This window comes from Borostomias antarcticus (assembly GCF_949987555.1).
Source record: "Borostomias antarcticus genome assembly, chromosome: 22".
In the NCBI taxonomy this organism is placed as follows: Eukaryota; Metazoa; Chordata; class Actinopteri; order Stomiiformes; family Stomiidae; genus Borostomias; species Borostomias antarcticus.
In genome coordinates this window covers 15,238,666-15,256,587 of record NC_140255.1, presented here as the reverse complement: position 1 = coordinate 15,256,587, position 17,922 = coordinate 15,238,666, and the positions used below count along the sequence as shown (strand labels likewise).

The window sequence follows — 17,922 nt, the reverse complement described above, 5'->3', positions numbered from 1 at the left end:
GAGACTCCTGTCTCTCTATTTTTGTCAGTTCACTTCAAAGTCCATTTCATCACAGACATGAGTGGCTTCTTCAAGTTGGATCCTTTATTCAGATAATCGCTTCTCTGTCATTCTCTACTTCGAGCACTTCAAATATTAAAAATGTAACTTTTTCAGAGATAAAAGAAAAGGAGACAAAGAGAGCTACAAAGACATATTGCAAAAGAAATAATTTAGATAAAATTCAATTTTATCTAATACCCTCACATTAATAAATCTACAGTAGCTACCTATAGATGGAGGGTACAGAATTGAAGGGCGATTTGGCATATTCTACTGTACTTGACGAGAAGCAAACCCAATTAAGTAGAAGTCCTTTATTGAAAAGCTTTATGGTATCCCAGGGGTTGGTAAGAAATACATGTAATCTATACATTTGTGGCACGTACAATCTTCTGTCCCTCTGGCCGTGGTGCAGTGGTGCTGGATCTGACTGGTCGTGGAGGAGGAGGCAGGCAGACAGCCCCAGTCCAACACCTCCACTAAACCCTCTGGATCTCGAATAGTCTGACGTCCGTGTCATACCAGATAGGGGGATCCACATTTCTATGGCAACAAGAGCCCCGGGAAGGGGGGGAAATCATGTCATTGTTAAAATTCCAACCCCAGTGGGGTACCATGACAACCAAAACCAATTCACGACGTGTGACACGGCAGGTGTATAAACAGACCAGCTGTTACAATCTGTGTCCACACTGTCGCACATAATAATACCATTACCTATTCCTTAAAATACCTAATTTGTCAACTATAATGATCACTAACTAATTACTCATCAATACCACACCCACGTTTAAGCATGCGTTACTTCAAAGCCTGTAGAATCGTACATTTATGCTGCTGTGCTCACCGTAAGTAGACGACCCCCCACATGTAGGTGCGGAACCACATGGCAGTGCCGGCGTTGGCCTGGTACTTCCTGATCAGGATGGGGTGGGGGACGGGCAGCAGGCCCACCAGCGTGCCGTGCTGGAGGAACTTCAGGATCTCAGACTCATCCGTCAGGCCCCTTGAGAAGACACACACACACACACACACAATCTGTTGTCAAAATTCACTGACATCCTCTAAATCCTCCTCTAGTTACCACAATGAAAATCCCACCATCCATACAATCCCACCATCCATACAATCCCACCATCCATACAGATCTGCCCGCCACACCTGTCCTCTGTTAAAGCCGTCTGGGTCTTACTTGTCTATGCAGATCTTCTCCACCTGCGGGACCAGCACCTGTAACAGACGCATGATGGTCTGCAGGGGAAGCTTGGTCTTCCAGGAGAGCACCTAAACACAGCACACCAGACCAACACTGTTAGAGTACCTAAACACAGCACACCAGACCAGATCAACACTGTTAGAGCACCCAAACACAGCACACCAGACCAACACTGTTAGAACACCTAAACACAGCACACCAGACCAACACTGTTAGAGCACCTAAACACAGCACACCAGACCAACACTGTTAGAGCACCTAAACACAGCACACCAGATCAACACTGTTAGAGCACCTAAACACAGCACACCAGACCAACACTGTTAGAACACCTAAACACAGCACACCAGATCAACACTGTTAGAGCACCTAAACACAGCACACCAGACCAACACTGTTAGAGCACCTAAACACAGCACACCAGATCAACACTGTTAGAACACCTAAACACAGCACACCAGACCAACACTGTTAGAGCACCTAAACACAGCACACCAGACCAACACTGTTAGAGCACCTAAACACAGCACACCAGACCAACACTGTTAGAACACCTAAACACAGCACACCAGATCAACACTGTTAGAACACCTAAACACAACACACCCGATCAACACTGTTAGAACACCTAAATACAGCACACCAGATCAACACTGGTAGAACACCTAAACACAGCACACCAGACCAACACTGTTAGAACACCTAAACACAGCACACCAGATCAACACCGTTAGAGCACCTAAACACAGCACACCAGACCAACACTGTTAGAACACCTAAACACAGCACACCAGACCAACACTGGTAGAATCCACACAGCATTAACACAAGGAGACACAATCATACGACACAGGATCGGTGCTTCCATGCCATTTCTAACCCCGCTATTGCAATGGATTCAATCATATTTCAGTCGCTCAGTGCTTTTTTGATGAGGTTTGCCAGAGATAAGGGCTAAACGTGACTGACGGGACGGTTACCCAATCAGGAGAGGGGTTCCAGTATGTTGCTGACGACGGCACACTCGACAGACGACTCCTCGTCGACCCCGACTCTGACTGGAAGACCTCCTGACAGGATGACGGGAATCACTGTGGTCACTTGACTCAAAACCACTGGACTTTAATTAAAACCATGACATAACAGGTAACACAATTTGAATACTCTCATAATGGAATCATAATCTGGTTTCAGTACTCTTGATGCATCGTATTCCCAAACAGTACACTACACTACACAGGGGTGTTCACTCCAGTCTAAACTAAACTAGTCTGAACAGAAGCCCTCACCTCACTATCTCTCCCAGAGTTGGACTCGGTGTCGCTGGGCCCTTCTATCCCGCTGTGGTCAGCAGCCGTCTGGAGAGAGTGTGTGCGCCCGCTGTGGTTGGCAGGGGTCTGGAGAGAGAGTTCGTGTTGCAGCGCCACCATGGTCCCGTTTTCAGACACCTGAGACTTCTCTGTCAGCTTGTCAATGCCTACATGGTCAAACAACATGGTAAACATATGTTTTTATACAAAACAACACGGCAAACATGTTTTTCCCCCACAGAAAACATGGCCCTTAGTTGGAAAACCAAACCAAAGGTGCTCCAGATGGATCCCTAATACATACTAGACCCCTAATCAGAGATTTGGAGAACACAAAAGGATAATGTGATATTCTTTCAGCTATAGAATATCTGTAATCGCCTGAGTCAGTAAATCCAATGGGAGTCTTGATGCCCATGCATACAGAACCCAGCGGGGGATGGGAGGGGCGTACGGGACCTGGCGTGGCCACCAGGCTGGCCTTGAGGGTGCCGGGCTCAGCCGGGACGGCCGGCCGGGAGCCCTCCATGGAGACCGTCTCCTGGGAGCTGGTGCGGCTGATGCCTGTGGCCGCAGCCGCCTTCTTCCTCCTGTGCAGGGCCTTCTGGATGGCGGCCTGGTCGCAGGGCAGGTTGGCGAGCTGGTGGAAGATGCTGCGCTTGCGGATGATGGCGTACACCAGGTTATAGTTGCCTGAAGCACAAGCACAGTGCGAGAGAAGAGTTGTAATGACAGTCTTTACGGACTAGTGTCCAAAAAGTGAGAATAATGAGATTAAAGACGGGGATACACGCTGTGCGATTTAGAAAATCGGTAATGTCGCCGAACCCCCTCACACACCGCACGAGCGAAGGTTTCAGTCATACCACCCCAGATCCGATCGGACCTGGCGACGTGCGCGCCCGCACTGTAAACGCTGTCAGCCATGACGGCTTGTGCTGTGATCTGTGCAGTCGTAGAAATGGAGAGCCGACAACAAGCCCCGGAGCAATGATTATTTCTCTAGATTTCTCTACGACTGCGTGAATTATCAGAAAATCGAGATCGCACAGAGTCACACTGGCTTTAGTCCAGAAGCTTAATCTTTGTCCAAGAATCCACCTGGAAAATAATTATATTCATGCAATATACAGTAACTGTCAACATTAAAAACCTGCCCCATCCTACCATCAAACTGGTACTGAATGATGTTGTTGAAGGCCTCCAGCAAGAAGAAGACCAGGTGGTGGTTCTGGGAAGCGGAGAAGAGGAACCAGGTGGTGGAGAAGGCCTCCAGCAGGTGGAGCAGCTTGCTGGCCGTCACCATGGACAGGCTCTTCAGGTACGGAGACACTGTTGAAGGGTGGGAGGGAGCGCTGAGTCAGCCGTCGACCCCGGACACTGCAGCGTGCTCGTTCAGCCAGCAGGTGGCGATATGGCAGCGCGCTGGAATATTTACACCCACACTCACCGTTCACTATGATTGTGAGCAGGCAGTCGAACAGGGGCTGCAGACGCTGGTGTCCGCTGGTGATGATCTTGTGGAAGATCTAGTCAGTTACAAGGAGACAAGCGTTCCAGCCGGTTGTATCGACAGCCCTCTACACTGGCGTTCATTCGTTCAGTTCATATCTGACTGACAGTTTCACAGCTGTTTTATAGTAAAATGACAGGACAATAACACAGCAGTTTTATAGTAAAATAATGGGACAATAACATGTATGGACAATATTCACTTTGATGTTACCTAAAGATAATTGGCATGTGTCACGTCCAACCACTGTGTTATCCCGTTAAGGGGTCTAGGGAGGGCTCACCACGATGAGCAGGTCGGCGTGGGTCCCGGTGAACACGGGGATGTCCATGGGCACGCGGTCGGCGTAGGGCTTGTTCAGACGCACGCCAAAGTTCCTCTCCCCGCTCAGCAGCAGCAGGATGAACACACCGATGTGCATGAGCCCCACACGAGCTGCACACACACACACACACACACACACATGAGCATGCACGCACACACACACACAAGCACACACACAGGGAGAAAGGGCCTTTTTCAGAGCATTTCAGAGCAAAACACAAGCACACATGCATGCACATACTGTAATGTGCACATATACTGTTACTGTACACACACACACAGGAAACGCACACAGGGCGGTATGACTCACACTGGTCTGCTCGGGCATCGTTGAGGAAGAACAGGATGGGCACCAGGAGGTCCAGTACATCGCTGCTCTTCAGAACAAAGAACAGGAACTTCTGAAACACACACACCGTTTCTAGTCAGCTCTCACACACAATCACAACGCTGAAACACACACACATCCACACACACACATACAGTTTCTAGTCAGCTCTCACACGTAATCACAACGCTGAAACACACACACACACACACACACACATATACAGTTTCTAGTCAGCTCTCACACGCAATCACAACACTGAAACACACACACACACATATAGGCCTACAGTTTCTAGTCAGCTCTCACACGCAATCACAACGCTGAAACACACACACACACATATATAGTTTCTAGTAAGCTCTCAACGCAATCACAACGCTGAAACACACACACACACATACACACACACACACATATACAGTTTCTAGTCAGCTCTCACACGCAATCACAACACTGAAACACACACACACACACACATATACAGTTTCTAGTCAGCTCTCACACGCAATCACAACGCTGAAACACAAACTGCATACTGCACCTTTAACAAATGGAAAAACATGACCATATACGGGCGGTCATACTGTATAATGATAGACAGGGGATGCCACTCTTTCTCTTTTGCCCTTAATCAGGACACAGCTTTCCCATCCCATCCTTAATCAGGACAGCTGAAAGGCGTTGAGAGCTCCAGACCTTGTTGAAGTCGCAGAGCTTCCAGAAGAGCACCAGCAGCTCCTGGTGGAACTGAATCTTCTTGGTGGAGTTGGGCAGGTAGGTCTGGACCAGGGGGTTGGTCAGCAGCCTGGCCATGCCCTTCAGGATGAAGCCGAAGTCCTGGAGGGGGGGACAGACAGAGAAACAGTCCACTTATATGTTGTACTCTTCAGTGCATTCTTTACTCTGATGTATATTCTTTACTCTGATCTATGCTGGACATTCTTGGCATCTGTCCCACCACAGTGACTGTCTATGTTCTGTCCTCCAGAGACACCTCTTACACACACACACACACACACACACACATATGCACATGCACAGTCACACACACAGTAAACACACACACAGTAAACACACAGAGTAAACACACAGTAAACACACACAGACACACACCACAGTGCCCAAATCTATGGTTTCCAGAGCCTTCCCACCACAGTGGCCGTCTCTGGTCTATCTATGGCTGTCTCTCACCTCCTCCCTGTGGATTCTGGACAGGTAGTTCACAAAAAGGTTCTCCGGTCCCGCAGGCTGAGGAAAGGAGGAGAAAACTGTTCAGTGAACAAACCACACGACATCATCAAGGTCTGGAGTACTTTCCAAAGCAGTCGGTATGTTGTAGGCAGGGGAGCCGTAAGGGGGGGGAAGTTAGGATGATTCCAAGGGCTCTGCAGTCTGCACTGACAGAGCCCCCCATAAACTATTATTATTATCTTCATCATCATCATCATCATCATCAGTATTATTAAGGTCTAGGTTTGGGGGGCCCAATATTATATTCTTTCATAGGGCCCAAAATTTTTAGCGGCACTGGTTGTAGGAGAGAGACCATGTATGGTTGAAAGTGGTGACTTGGAGGAATAAGTGCCTGTTCTGGGGGATAGGAGAGGATGTGCAGGCAATAAAATAGATAAGGAATGACTGGGAGGGACTGATGATGATGTCTCTTTGGGGTCTTGGTATATCTGTTTGTGTCTCTGCACCACACTGTATTTCTTTGTTTACAGTTCTTGGGAGGTTAAGCATACGCGTAAGCTTCCAATTAAAATGACCTAAATGCACATTGGCCTCTGGAATATTTATTCAAAGACTGACTAGAAGTAGAACTCTTGAGTTCAAGAAAATATGTTCAACAATGCGAGTCCAGAAACACGCTGATAGTCCAGACACCCCGGTGCGTCTCACCTCCTGGTCGTCCATGGCGGAGGAGGAGCCAGAGGAGGGGTCCATGGCGTGGAGGGCGGCGGCGGCGGGGGAGGGCCCGGCCTCGTGCTCCAGCGTGACGATGAGGATCTGGACGGCGTGCTCCACCAGCTGCTCGCGGTGGTCGGTGACCAGCAGGTGGTTGTAGGGGAAGCCGTAGCCCACCGGGTCGTAGGCACACACCACGTTGAGCAGCGAGGTGAAGAGAGGCAGGGCGTGTCTGGGAGGGGTGCATGTGTTAGTTGTGTGTGTGTGTGCGTGTGTGCGAGCGCATGTGCGTGCGTATGTTCATATTTGGCGGTCTGGGTCATGTGCACAAGCTGGTTGTGAGGGGCCTTCAGATGGCCGGGCTCCCTAGGAGAAGGGCCACGCGGTTAGCAAGGTACTGCTCATTTTCAGCCCTTACTGGGAGCCGCTCAATATGGAGGAGGTGCTGTTTTCTACACCCAGGAAGTAGGCTACTGTGTCCTGTCGACCTGTCATTGTCATCATCTTGTGTCGCCAGCAGTCCCTATCAAGTCACACTCCCCCTCCCCCCCCCCCCACCCCCTCACTTTTTATTCTTGGCTCTCTGCTTTCTGTCTCCCTACTTCTGCTTAGTAGCTGTACTGTACCTAGTTTACTATGCTTTAGGAGGCCTGCCTGCCTTAGTATATGATACACTTAAATATCATATTTTGCCTACCAGCAACATCTCCGTAACTATTTATCAACTCTACTGATAGTCGTGTCTCTCCAATGAAGTATTTAACCCATGTTTATTGCTCTGTAAATGTTCTTAGCCAATAGACAAACATTTTCCAGGAGCTTGCTCGATCGTCTCATTAAGAGAGGTCAGGGAAGAATTTTTACAGCTCACCTATTTCGGCCCCTTGGGTGAACTGGTTTTTGCTCCCCTCTGGAATATGTAGGGGTAGGATCCATATCCATCCCCACTTTTTGTAAAGCGCATTCGTGTTGCCTCTGTGTATGATATGCGCTATTCAAATAAAGTTTGATTTGTGTGTACTGTATGTAACTGTGATTGCCAACTAGGCACTTATTGTATGCAACTGACTAACTGCTAATGTCTGACATTGTTAAAGTTGATGTCCTTTGTATTTCTATTTATGTGGACATAAACTATTTGTGTGTGTGTATGTGTGTGAGTTTGTGTTAGAGGTGCGTGTGTGTGTGTGTGTGTGTGTTCATGCGTTAGAAGTGTGTGTGTATGTGTGTGTGTGTGTGTGTGTGTGCATGCGTTAGAAGTGTGTGTGTGTGTGTGTGTGTGTCTGTGTGTGTGTGAGTGAGTTACCTGTTGTCTGTGGAGCAGAAGAAAGTCACCCAAGGGTTGAGAATGTTGCTGTCGAAGGAGGGGGGCAGGTACATGGCCTCAGAGAAACAGGTGAGCAGCAGCTTCAGTAGCTCAGTCCTGAACACGGAGTACAACAAACTATCAAACCAGCTGGCTATCCACCCAAGGTGGAGAGATAAAGAGAGAGAGACAGAGAGAGGGAGGGAGGGGGAAAGAGACAGAGAGAGGGAGGGAGGGGGAAAGAGAGTGAGAGAGAGGGAGGGAGAGCGCTGTTGGCTGGCTCACCTGTTGAGGTCGTGGATGTAGTTGAGGGGGGGGGGCTGAGCGAAGCCCACGCCGGCCTCCCAGATGTACTCACAGCTGTCTATGGACTGCATGTCCTCCTCCGCCGAGTCCTGGACACAGGAGGACAGAAGAGACGACCTTCAACCAATCTCGTTTCCACATCAGTGCTCGCGTCATGCTTCGTTCAACTAATAATGGAAACAGGAGTCACTGCAGCCGTGTGTAAAGCTGCTAGAATTGTTATGCGAGTCACTAAGGACATGGTGGAGTGTGTTTATTAGTAGCAGGGTGGGGGGTGGGGGGGGGGGGGGGGCAGAGGGGCTGGGAGGGCAGAGAGGCCTGGGTCCTGTGCTGCATGACAGAACGCCCAGGGTCTTATCACTAATGACCGGCTGACCGGCTGCCATGAGCTAGGGAGGAGGTCAACCGAGGAGCCGGTCTCAGAGGACGCATATTCACGCTCACGTGTGTGTGTGTGTGTGTGTGTGTGTGTGTGTACCAGACCGGGACTCACGGGTCATAGCCAGGGTCCTGTGAGGTTGGGGTGCGGGCGGAGAAGGTCAGGGTTGGATGATGTGGGACAGAGGGGATCATGGGATGTGTACAGTACAGTGCCTCTGCTCTCGAACCAGGAGAGGACACACAGCGCTTACTGTAGGTGTCAGTGGCCGGTGTTGGCAGCCATTTTTGTCTTTGCAAAGTGCTACAGTGAGGCAGTGTTCACATGTTCTTCCACTCAGCTGATACTACCCACTTATGACATCTCTGCAGAGATAACTATGGTAGCCATTTGAATACATTTCACTGTGACCACAAGCTTGATCTTCACAAGCAATGACAGTTGGGTTAGGTACAAGTCAGGTAGGTAGTTCACTACGTTGCCTCCAGCATCTAATCAACAAGGAACAAGGCCTAGAAAGTGTGCCTTTCAAACAGCAGGTGTGTGTGTGTGTGTGTGCGTATGTGTGTGTGTGTATGTGTGTGTGTGTGTGTGTGTGTGTGTGTGTGCGCGCGCGTGTGCGTGTGTGTGTGCGCGCGTGCGTGCCTGACGTGTGTGTGTGTTTGTGTGTACACTTGTGTGTGATTAGCGAGTCCTTGAGGCAGTAGGGACAAACACAGCTCCTGGCTATTCTCCACTCTACGTGACACCGTTTCTCACACACTCCACTGGCTGCGTGTGACATTTCCATGGCTTGGCGGGCGGGTAGGGAGGGGGGGGGGGGTCATCTGGAGGGTCAGATGGGCAGCCATTTTCTTCCACCTCCTCCTCCACGCAGCCAGAGACACCGTCGGTGTTTGCTCAGTGGATTAAGGAGTGCTCTCCCCTCAGCCCAGTTCACAAACATGAGCGCAGACCACACCTCTCTCTCTCTACCTCTCTCTCTACCTCTCTCTCTCTCTCTACCTCTCTCTCTACCTCTCTCTCTCTCTACCTCTCTCTCTACCTCTCTCTCTCTCTCTACCTCTCTCTCTCTCTATACCTCTCTCTCTCTCTCTCTCTACCTCTACCTCTCTCTCTCTCTACCTCTCTCTCTACCTCTCTCTCTCTCTCTCTCTACAGTATCTCTCTCTCACACACACACAGCGGGGTTAGAGTCACTCATTAACTCTGTCAGGCAGTCTGCTCTGTGGGGAGTGTATACGTGTGTGTGTGTGAAGGAGCTAACGGTTCCATCAGGTGAACGCCACAGGGCACAACAACAGTGAAGCCACTACAGTCCAGCATGATGCCTCCACTGCAGCTGTAGTGTTTTGTGCTGATATTGACATGACCCAGGGGAGTCCGCATCCAAGTAAATATCACCAGCTAAACACCCCCGCGCGCATTCTTCAGGCTTTTCAGCTCGCCGAGGGAGACCTTTTCAGACTACCACAACATTACAGGAACCATTTAGCTGTCTCATTAATGGGCTGAATAATATTTGTTGTTACTCATTTGTCACGGAGTGGATTCAGCTCCGGGCTGCAAAGGTAATTTCCCCACAATTGGATGGTGAATGCTGGCCGTAGTCCAGCTGCAGGGTCTGCTCTGGGGCCCGCTCGTATGTGCGCCAGAAAGGAGGGATGGAGGAGAGGGGAGGAGGTGGGGGAGAGGAGGTGAAGAAGAGGAAAGGAGGTGGAGGTGGAGGTGGAGGTGGAGGAGAGGGAGGGGGAGGAGAGGTAGAGGACAGGAGAGGGAGGTGGAGGAGAGGGGTGGAGGGGAGGAGAGGGAGGTGGAGGAGAGGGGTGGAGGGGAGGAGAGGGAGGTGGAGGAGAGGGGTGGAGGGGAGGAGAGGGAGGTGGAGGAGAGGGGTGGAGGGGAGGTGAGGGAGGTGGAGGAGAGGGGTGGAGGGGAGGAGAGGGAGGTGGAGGAGAGCTTGGCGGTGGGGTGGTAGGGGGGGGGGTTGTAGCGGACTCACCGGGCCAGCGTTCTTGTGTCTCTGGACAGTGAAGTCGGGACAGAAGAGCAGGTCAGCTACGGCCATCAGCAGAGACTCAGCCAGAGGGCGGCCCCCATCGTCACCACCTTTGTCCTGCTGGGGGACACCAACCGTTCAGGGTCCTGGCTACCAACCTGGACACTAACCGTTCAGGGATACAGCTACTGCCTGTGTAGAAGGACCACGCCCACGCCACGCCCCCTCCCTCGCCGATTCCCAGCGCAGTTCTCGTTCACCCCCCCGTCTGACGCTTTAATTAAAGGTTATTCAATACCTCTACCAATTCCACCAGCGGAGTGACGGGAGAGAGACAATATGAGCAGTGTTCAGTCTGTCGGTCTCTGTAGGCTGGGTAACACGAGAGCCAGCCCAGCCTGGCTCGCAGCAGACATAGGGGGGGGTAACGGTGACCTCACCTCAGCACCAGGGCTAATCTTACACCTCCCGACCCCTGCTCTGGAAGCTCTGCTCCCAGACAGCTCAGCTACCGCACCGCCAGCCAGCTGCAGCATTAGGGACAGCTCTGGGTGTGGGGGGGGGGGGAGCCCAGACACGATGATCTCCACAAAGCTGAACCCCTGTGCTGATAGATCAATCCTTGCTGAGAAAGAATGCCCTTCCTCTTGTCTGCTGGTCCAGTACTGTTGAGTGCAGTGCATGCTGGGACATTTCTCAGGGCATGAACAGTTGAGCGTAAACAAGGCCAGTAGCAGCGATGGCGGAAAAGTACAAAAGAACCCTGTTTGATTAGTTACCTTATTACAAACAAAGGAGGAGTGCTTCCTAACAACATTCCTTTCCCATTACAATCCCTCTGACAAGCCTTAACTACCTTCCACAAGACGATCACCTCCCTTCTGGAACTACAGAGATTAGAACTGGTATTTGTCGCCAACAAAGTTAAGTCAGACCGGGTGGAGATGCTACTTGAAATACGTTCAATCACTTAAGCGTTTGGCTCGTGCGTCTGCCAGGAGCGGCAGGTGGGGAGAACAGTCTTGGAGTTCACAGGCAGCAGGATTGCGTCGTAATGGCGAGTGATCTGTTCATCCCCTCTCCCCGGAGGAGAGGAGTCGTCTCTCTCTCCTCTTAAAGATTAAGTGGAGCAGTTCATCACCGTGTTCCCACGGGGGGGCTGAGGAGGAGGGAGACCCAAATTAGTCTTTAAAGTCGCAAAGAAACGGTCATTTGAGATCATCTAACTTCCGTAGTTTGACGTATTTCCGACGCAAACAAGCTATGAGGGTGGGACGTAATGTTTAGAGAATTTGATTGGAACATTGACAAGTGGACAGGTTTTAAGAACTTTAGACAGATTCGATAGAAGGATAGCGTTGATTGACGGATGGATGTTGTGAGATTATTGGCTTAAAATCTAAAGGTACCTGTTGTCGTAATTGCACGTGACCTACCATTTTCAAGGAAGTAAGAAATTATTTACTTTTATATAAGATTACAACAAAAGTAGAATTTTTTTGGCATACATCATTGAATAGGTGGACACTATGACCAATTATGTGAACCAAAATGGGACAGAATGCTTTTTTCATTTCTGTGCGACTTTAAATGAAGAAAAACGGTGACCACATCCTCATAAATCCCCAAATTCCAGCCTCAAAGTGATACAGTACAGCTCTCCACGGCAGGACCGGGAAAGCTGCACCCCACGACATCAGCGGGAGGTCGCGACCCAGGGGTTACACCAGACCTCAGCTCTATGCCGTGTCCGCTACACAGTAAATGGACTGCACTTATATACAGTAAGCGCCATGGACACTTCCACATGTGGACAGGAGGAGCTGGGATTCGAGCCCGCCGCCGACCTTGCGGTCATTGGACGACCTACTAGGACAGCGGCCCGGTATCTGTGTGTACTGTATCTTTACCCCAGCTCTCCCGGCACCGGGCACCGTGGACCAGAAGAACCCTCTCCAGTCAGCGTCCTCGAAGATGTAGGGCAGGATGCGCGTGAGCAGGCGGGTGCAGTTGAGGACCACCTGTCTCTCCTTGTCGGACGGGCAGCCGGAGTCCGCCCCCTGGACTAGCTTCTCCACGGCCTGGAACAGACAGAGGTGTGTAAGCTATTAGTCAAACACATACACACACACTGCATGTGAACAAAAATGCCCATCTTCCTCATATATTCTGTACCAACTGTACAAGGCCACATAACACTCAAGTCAGATTACCATAACATGTGTAACCCATTACGTTTCGGCATGAAACGGGAGTGGGGGGAATAGAGCACAGGTCTCCCACGTAGTCCGGAGGCGGACAAGCTGACAGTTATGCCAATAAGGACTTCCCTCTTGGAGGGACTGTCAGCGCTCCTTTGAGGAGTGAGTTTCACCAGCTACTCCACGTTTCACTCGGTTACACATGCATGCATGTGTCCACTAACACAAAAACACAAGAGGCGACACAGACTCGTTTTCTCATTCTTTCATTCATTACAATTACAGACCAATAAGGCACAGGAGTACAATTACATTTACACTATAACCCATCTACTGCCTGCCTTCCACCCCCTTACAGGGACGAGCCACGACGTGGGAACCACAAACACTAACATTCCTTTTAAACTCACTGTATCCAAGAGAGGCTTTAAGTAAACCTGGGCTCTAGGGAACGGCTGGAGAGGGAGACAAAGCTACACATTTTTATTATACACATCTGGTTCCTGCTGATGCTCCTCGTCTTCAAATACTCTAGTGAAGCGATACATGGGAAAACGGCGCAGAACTCACCCCGGAGGATGATGTGCATTTACCTTGTAGCAGAGGGTTGCCAGGTTTGAGGGGGACTCCTCCCTGACGGCCCGGATCTCGGCCGCGGGCACCAGAGCGAACACGTCCTGGACCGTGGTGGCGGTGTCGGCCCAGAACTGGTCCCAGAAGGCGTCGTCGGTAGCTTCCACTGGCTGGGGAAGACGGGACAACACACATCTGGGTTCTGGGTCTGTTTCCCACTGCAACACGTTCCCCACAACACGGCTTCGGAGAGAAGGAGCTTCGACGTACACACCACCACACAACCTCATCTAAACCCAGACGTCATTTAGTCCACAGCTCTTACATAACCCCCTCTATGAAGAGCACAGGGTTTGTAAATGCTGCTATTAAGTCATATATTATTCATAGGCTGGCTTGGCTGGGGAGTGCTGGAACTATTGTTAAGACAGAAACCATTATTAGAAACACAGAATGGCAGACTTTAATGATATCACATGTCCACTACAATTATCAAGTAGCCTAACTATGTAATGACTAGTTGTTTTTTCTTCTGTTGATCTCCTCCAGTGTACCTTAAATATGACGCTTTTGAGCGTGTCAGTCACATATGGTAGACTACCTTTACAGATCATGTTATATCCCCTATAATATACTACAAAAGAGAAACACATTGACTATAAAAGAGTAACAGACCCTTTTTTCTGGAATGAGCACCACCAATTGAGACCTGGAATTCATGTAGCCTACAGCCGAGAGCTTGGTCTACCTTAAAATGAATGCACCTGCTATTGAACGCTACAAATGAGCTACTATTTAAAAAAAAAGTAGCCTCCTGTAACATTACAATGTAGCCTAATATTTTAATTAATTATAGTAAAATAAGCATAATGCTAGGCTATAATTAAAGACTCCTATTCAGGTCCGGCGAAAAAGAAGCTTAACATGTCTAACGGTCAATTCAATAAAGCCATTAGTCTAGCAATAGCCTAGAATAAACACATTTAATAGCAGAATCTTACTCCAACGAGTGAAATATTTTCCCTGGACGGACAGCCACCATTTCATTATGCGACATCCATGTAGGCTGTCAGGCTGCAACTTGTGGATCCTACCATCTGGCACTCGGAACTTCGATTTTTATCTTTCAGAAATCCATTTAGAAAACTACCTTAAGCGCATGAACCAAACGCTTCTCGCGAAACGAACCTGAGTTTTTGTTGTGAGCTGGATCACCGCTTTTCTGAAGTGAAGTTTGGAGTCGGCGTTGCCCATTTTACACAAACAACTAGGCTTGCTTGAGTGGAAGCGCCTGTCTGTGAATCGGTGATAATCTCCTCCTCATCCACCTGACAGCTGCTCAGTCACTAGGAACGATAGGATTTGAGCTAAACAGGATCCAGGAAAGACGACTTCCAGGATCCAGGAAAGACGACGTCCTGGATCCAAGTGTACACATTTGCTATTTACATTCACTTGAAGCCTTTGCCAATTACAAATTAGCAGAACTCCAGTTTGCAGTCTGCTGAAACTTCAGTAGGCTGTCACAAGGATAAATCTACTTTTGTCCACTGATCATCATCACCATCACCATCTTCTTCTTCTTCATAATCATTTTTCTTAATCTTTACACATAACCTAGACTGCACACTCAGTCTTGATTCTTTCCTTCGACAAAAGAACAATAGTGACTCCAAGTGTGACACCGAGGAAGGTCAATCACACTAAGTGGACTCTTCTTTACCTGAATAATCCTCTGGGTGGCGCTGTAGGCCATGAAAAATGACTTTCATTGAAGAAAGTAGTGAGCCTCCCCCAAGCCCCCAGGATTCGAAATCTAAAGTGAAGGCCTATTGAACCGCGCCATCTTGGCTAGATTTGTAGTCTTTTGGCTATTTCCGGTGACTTTTGTACTTGCGCAGTTGAGCTTTTCTGTCCGACGCGCGTCCACGAAAAAGTTCACGTTTATGTAAAATGTAGACGCACGTTCCCGGCTCTCTCGGCTCTCCCCGCTTTGATTTGGCAATGAAAACCGGCTTGCATATTAACCTGTTTTTGTAAAATATATCCATTGGAGAAATTATTTTTTCATCCAGGCATCTTAGTTTTAACAGGTTAAATATAACTGAATATGTTTTGTTTGCTTGTAGATGGTATTCATTCCGTTCGCGATAACGTTATTGCAGCCAGGCTAAATTCCTCCAGGGAGCCAGTGACCGGCGAGTTGAAGAGCTTCACTCCCCGCCAGCAGGAGCTTTGGCCGCGGCTACCGCATCTCGGATAACCCGCTGAGTTCCTGGCTGCTATTTCACATTCGCCCTTGATCAATCCCAATACCGATCCATGGTAATAATGAATCAATCGTTAAGATCGGCAGTGCTGCATGCATGTTACAACATCATTGTTAGCTTTATTAACATAACCATAGACTACATTTATCTCTCTAACGTTAGGCTATCCATCTTACACCAGTCGGCCATTCGATAGCTAGAAGCGGTCAACGCCAACGTTGACTGAAAACACCCAAACATGTCATTTATCCACTTTGGGAAATTACCTTTTTTTAAGAAATATCTTGCGGTCCCTTGTAGCAACAATCCGGAGTGGGTGAAGTTGCTTTGGCCTACACCTCCTCTGGATTGCAACTTCAACTGACAAAGCATTCTTTTTTAATAAGAACAGCTCAAATAAATCAGTGTGTTATTTTTATGTGATGATGAACATACTGCTGTTGCTCTTTTTTTTGTTAGTTTAGTATACATAGGCTAAGTACATTTTTGTACCAAGACATATTTGTTGCCATCACATTGTTCATTTATTTCACTGTTCTTCCTCATCCCTTTCCCACCCCCTCCTCCTCTCCCTCTTCTCATCCTCCCCAGCCAAACCACTCAGTGGGTCTGTTCTGTGCTCTCATTTTACATATTGTGGACATTAAAAACAATTGCTCCATACACACACACATACACACACACACCTATATATATATATATATATAATGTTTCACATTTAGTTTTAATGCTTTTAATGTCTAATTTGTAATGCTTTTAATGCCCCCCCCCCCCCCCCCCCCGCAATTTGGTTTGGAAATGCTCCCTATTTCTGAGGTCCCAAGGTTGGTGAGTATGGCAAGCTATAAGCTATTAATACATCCATGATGGCAAGCCAGCAACGCAGACACAAGTTCAAGTACCACAAATCCAAATACCACAGGTCTCTCTCTCCCTCTCTCTTTCTCCCTAGGCTACCAGAGCCCATTTAGTAAGCCTAGGGTACAACAAAGCCTCAAAAACAGATACCCTATACATTTTGACACTTTTATTAAACTATTACAACAAACAAAAAAGAAAATATCAGAGGTTTCTGTCAGTCTCCTCCTATTGGCCAGTCTGCACCTCCTCAGTCCCCTCCATGCTGCCCCAGTTTACCTGGAGGACTGGCCCTAATGAATTCCTCGCAGAAGGCAGAACATTGCTGCTCCTAGGAACGTAACTCCCACAGCAAGGAATATTTTAGCCGAGGTCTTAGCTGAGAAGTCCCAGAACCCGCCGGTCTTCTTCTGTGCACCGCTGTCCAAAGCGCTGACACTTGTCGGTGTTTCGATCATGGGGATGACCAGGGCTACTCTCGTCCTCTGGTGGGCGTTGGTGTTCTTTGTCGCAAAGGTCTTAGCTAACAGGTCCCAGACCCAGAACATGCTGGTCTCCATCTGCTGGGCGTCGGCCATCTGCTGGGCGTCGGGCGTCTCTGTCCCCGTTTGAAGACCAGCGAAGCGGCCGTCGTCATGGTCCAGTAAGTGGCAGTCGTGGGTGATGAAGACGCGGTCCGTTCTAGTGGGCGGAGAGGCAGCCCACTGGTCAGGCACAGTGAGAGACATCAGGGTGTCTCTGAAGGCCTTGATGTCCGAAGGACCGATCTTGGCCGCAGCCACCAAGAGAGCAACTCCAATGAGAAGCTTTAAATGCCGAAAAGCCATCAGGAAAGTCTGAAATGTTCACAGGAAATTAATGGTGAATGCACTCCAGGAGGAGACGGAATGTGTGATGGATCTTTACTTATTTGCTGTCTTTTATATGGCTATGATTGTTCTATGATGTCATAGATGAAAGCTGTGACATCATCATTGAATGATCATCAGCATTAATTGTGCGTGTGTTCTATTAATACATCCATGGCTATGAAGCACAGCTTAAGCAGCTGCATTGGTTTCCACGGTGACGTGTCTCCTGAGGCGTGACTTGACCAATCAGGGGCCTCATTTATCATTGAGGTACGCCTTTTTTTACACGGTATTTTCCGGGATTTCTGGCGTACGCACCAGTGTTGCCAGATTGGGCGGGTTCACGCCCAATTGGGCTTCTTTTGATCACGTTTGGCCGGAAAAAATAGCATTGGGCGGTTGGGCTGGAAAAAATAGCATTGGGCGGGCGTTTAAAAAAAAATAAAAAAAAATGTTAAACTGGCGGGACAGACGTTTCGATTTTATCCAATGATGTTAATAGGGTGGGAGATGTGCACCTGTCCAATAGGGGCGAGGG

At 48.9% G+C, this 17,922-nt stretch overlaps 1 protein-coding gene across 1 annotated transcript; it reads right to left on the bottom strand.

Annotated features, from left to right (window-relative positions):
• Window positions 1-302: 302 nt before the first annotated feature.
• Window positions 303-14,711, bottom strand: hid1b (HID1 domain containing b). The gene is made up of 19 exons (XM_084456381.1): window positions 14,594-14,711; window positions 13,426-13,575; window positions 12,542-12,712; window positions 10,635-10,748; window positions 8,236-8,345; window positions 7,951-8,067; window positions 6,639-6,876; window positions 5,928-5,984; window positions 5,433-5,573; window positions 4,716-4,806; window positions 4,365-4,516; window positions 4,019-4,097; window positions 3,736-3,900; window positions 3,028-3,261; window positions 2,548-2,735; window positions 2,239-2,328; window positions 1,235-1,326; window positions 890-1,048; window positions 303-585 (listed from the first exon to the last, which is right to left on the bottom strand). The coding sequence occupies exons 1-19, from the start codon at window positions 14,657-14,659 to the stop codon at window positions 522-524; spliced, it is 2,478 nt and encodes an 825-aa protein (XP_084312507.1). The 5' UTR covers window positions 14,660-14,711; the 3' UTR covers window positions 303-521.
• Window positions 14,712-17,922: the final 3,211 nt, after the last annotated feature.

What these genes read in the sequence shown, in the direction of transcription:
- hid1b (XM_084456381.1), bottom strand. Translation starts at nt 14,659, where the DNA reads ATGGGCAACGCCGACTCCAAACTTCACTTCAGAAAAGCGGTGATCCAG. An exon ending in GACACAAGAACGCTGGCCCG is followed by an intron (nt 8,346 to 10,634) that starts GTGAGTCCGCTA and finishes TCCTGTGTCCAG; the next exon opens with GACTCGGCGGAGGAGGACAT. An exon ending in GAGAAGATCTGCATAGACAA is followed by an intron (nt 1,049 to 1,234) that starts GTAAGACCCAGA and finishes TGTCTTCTCAAG; the next exon opens with GGGCCTGACGGATGAGTCTG.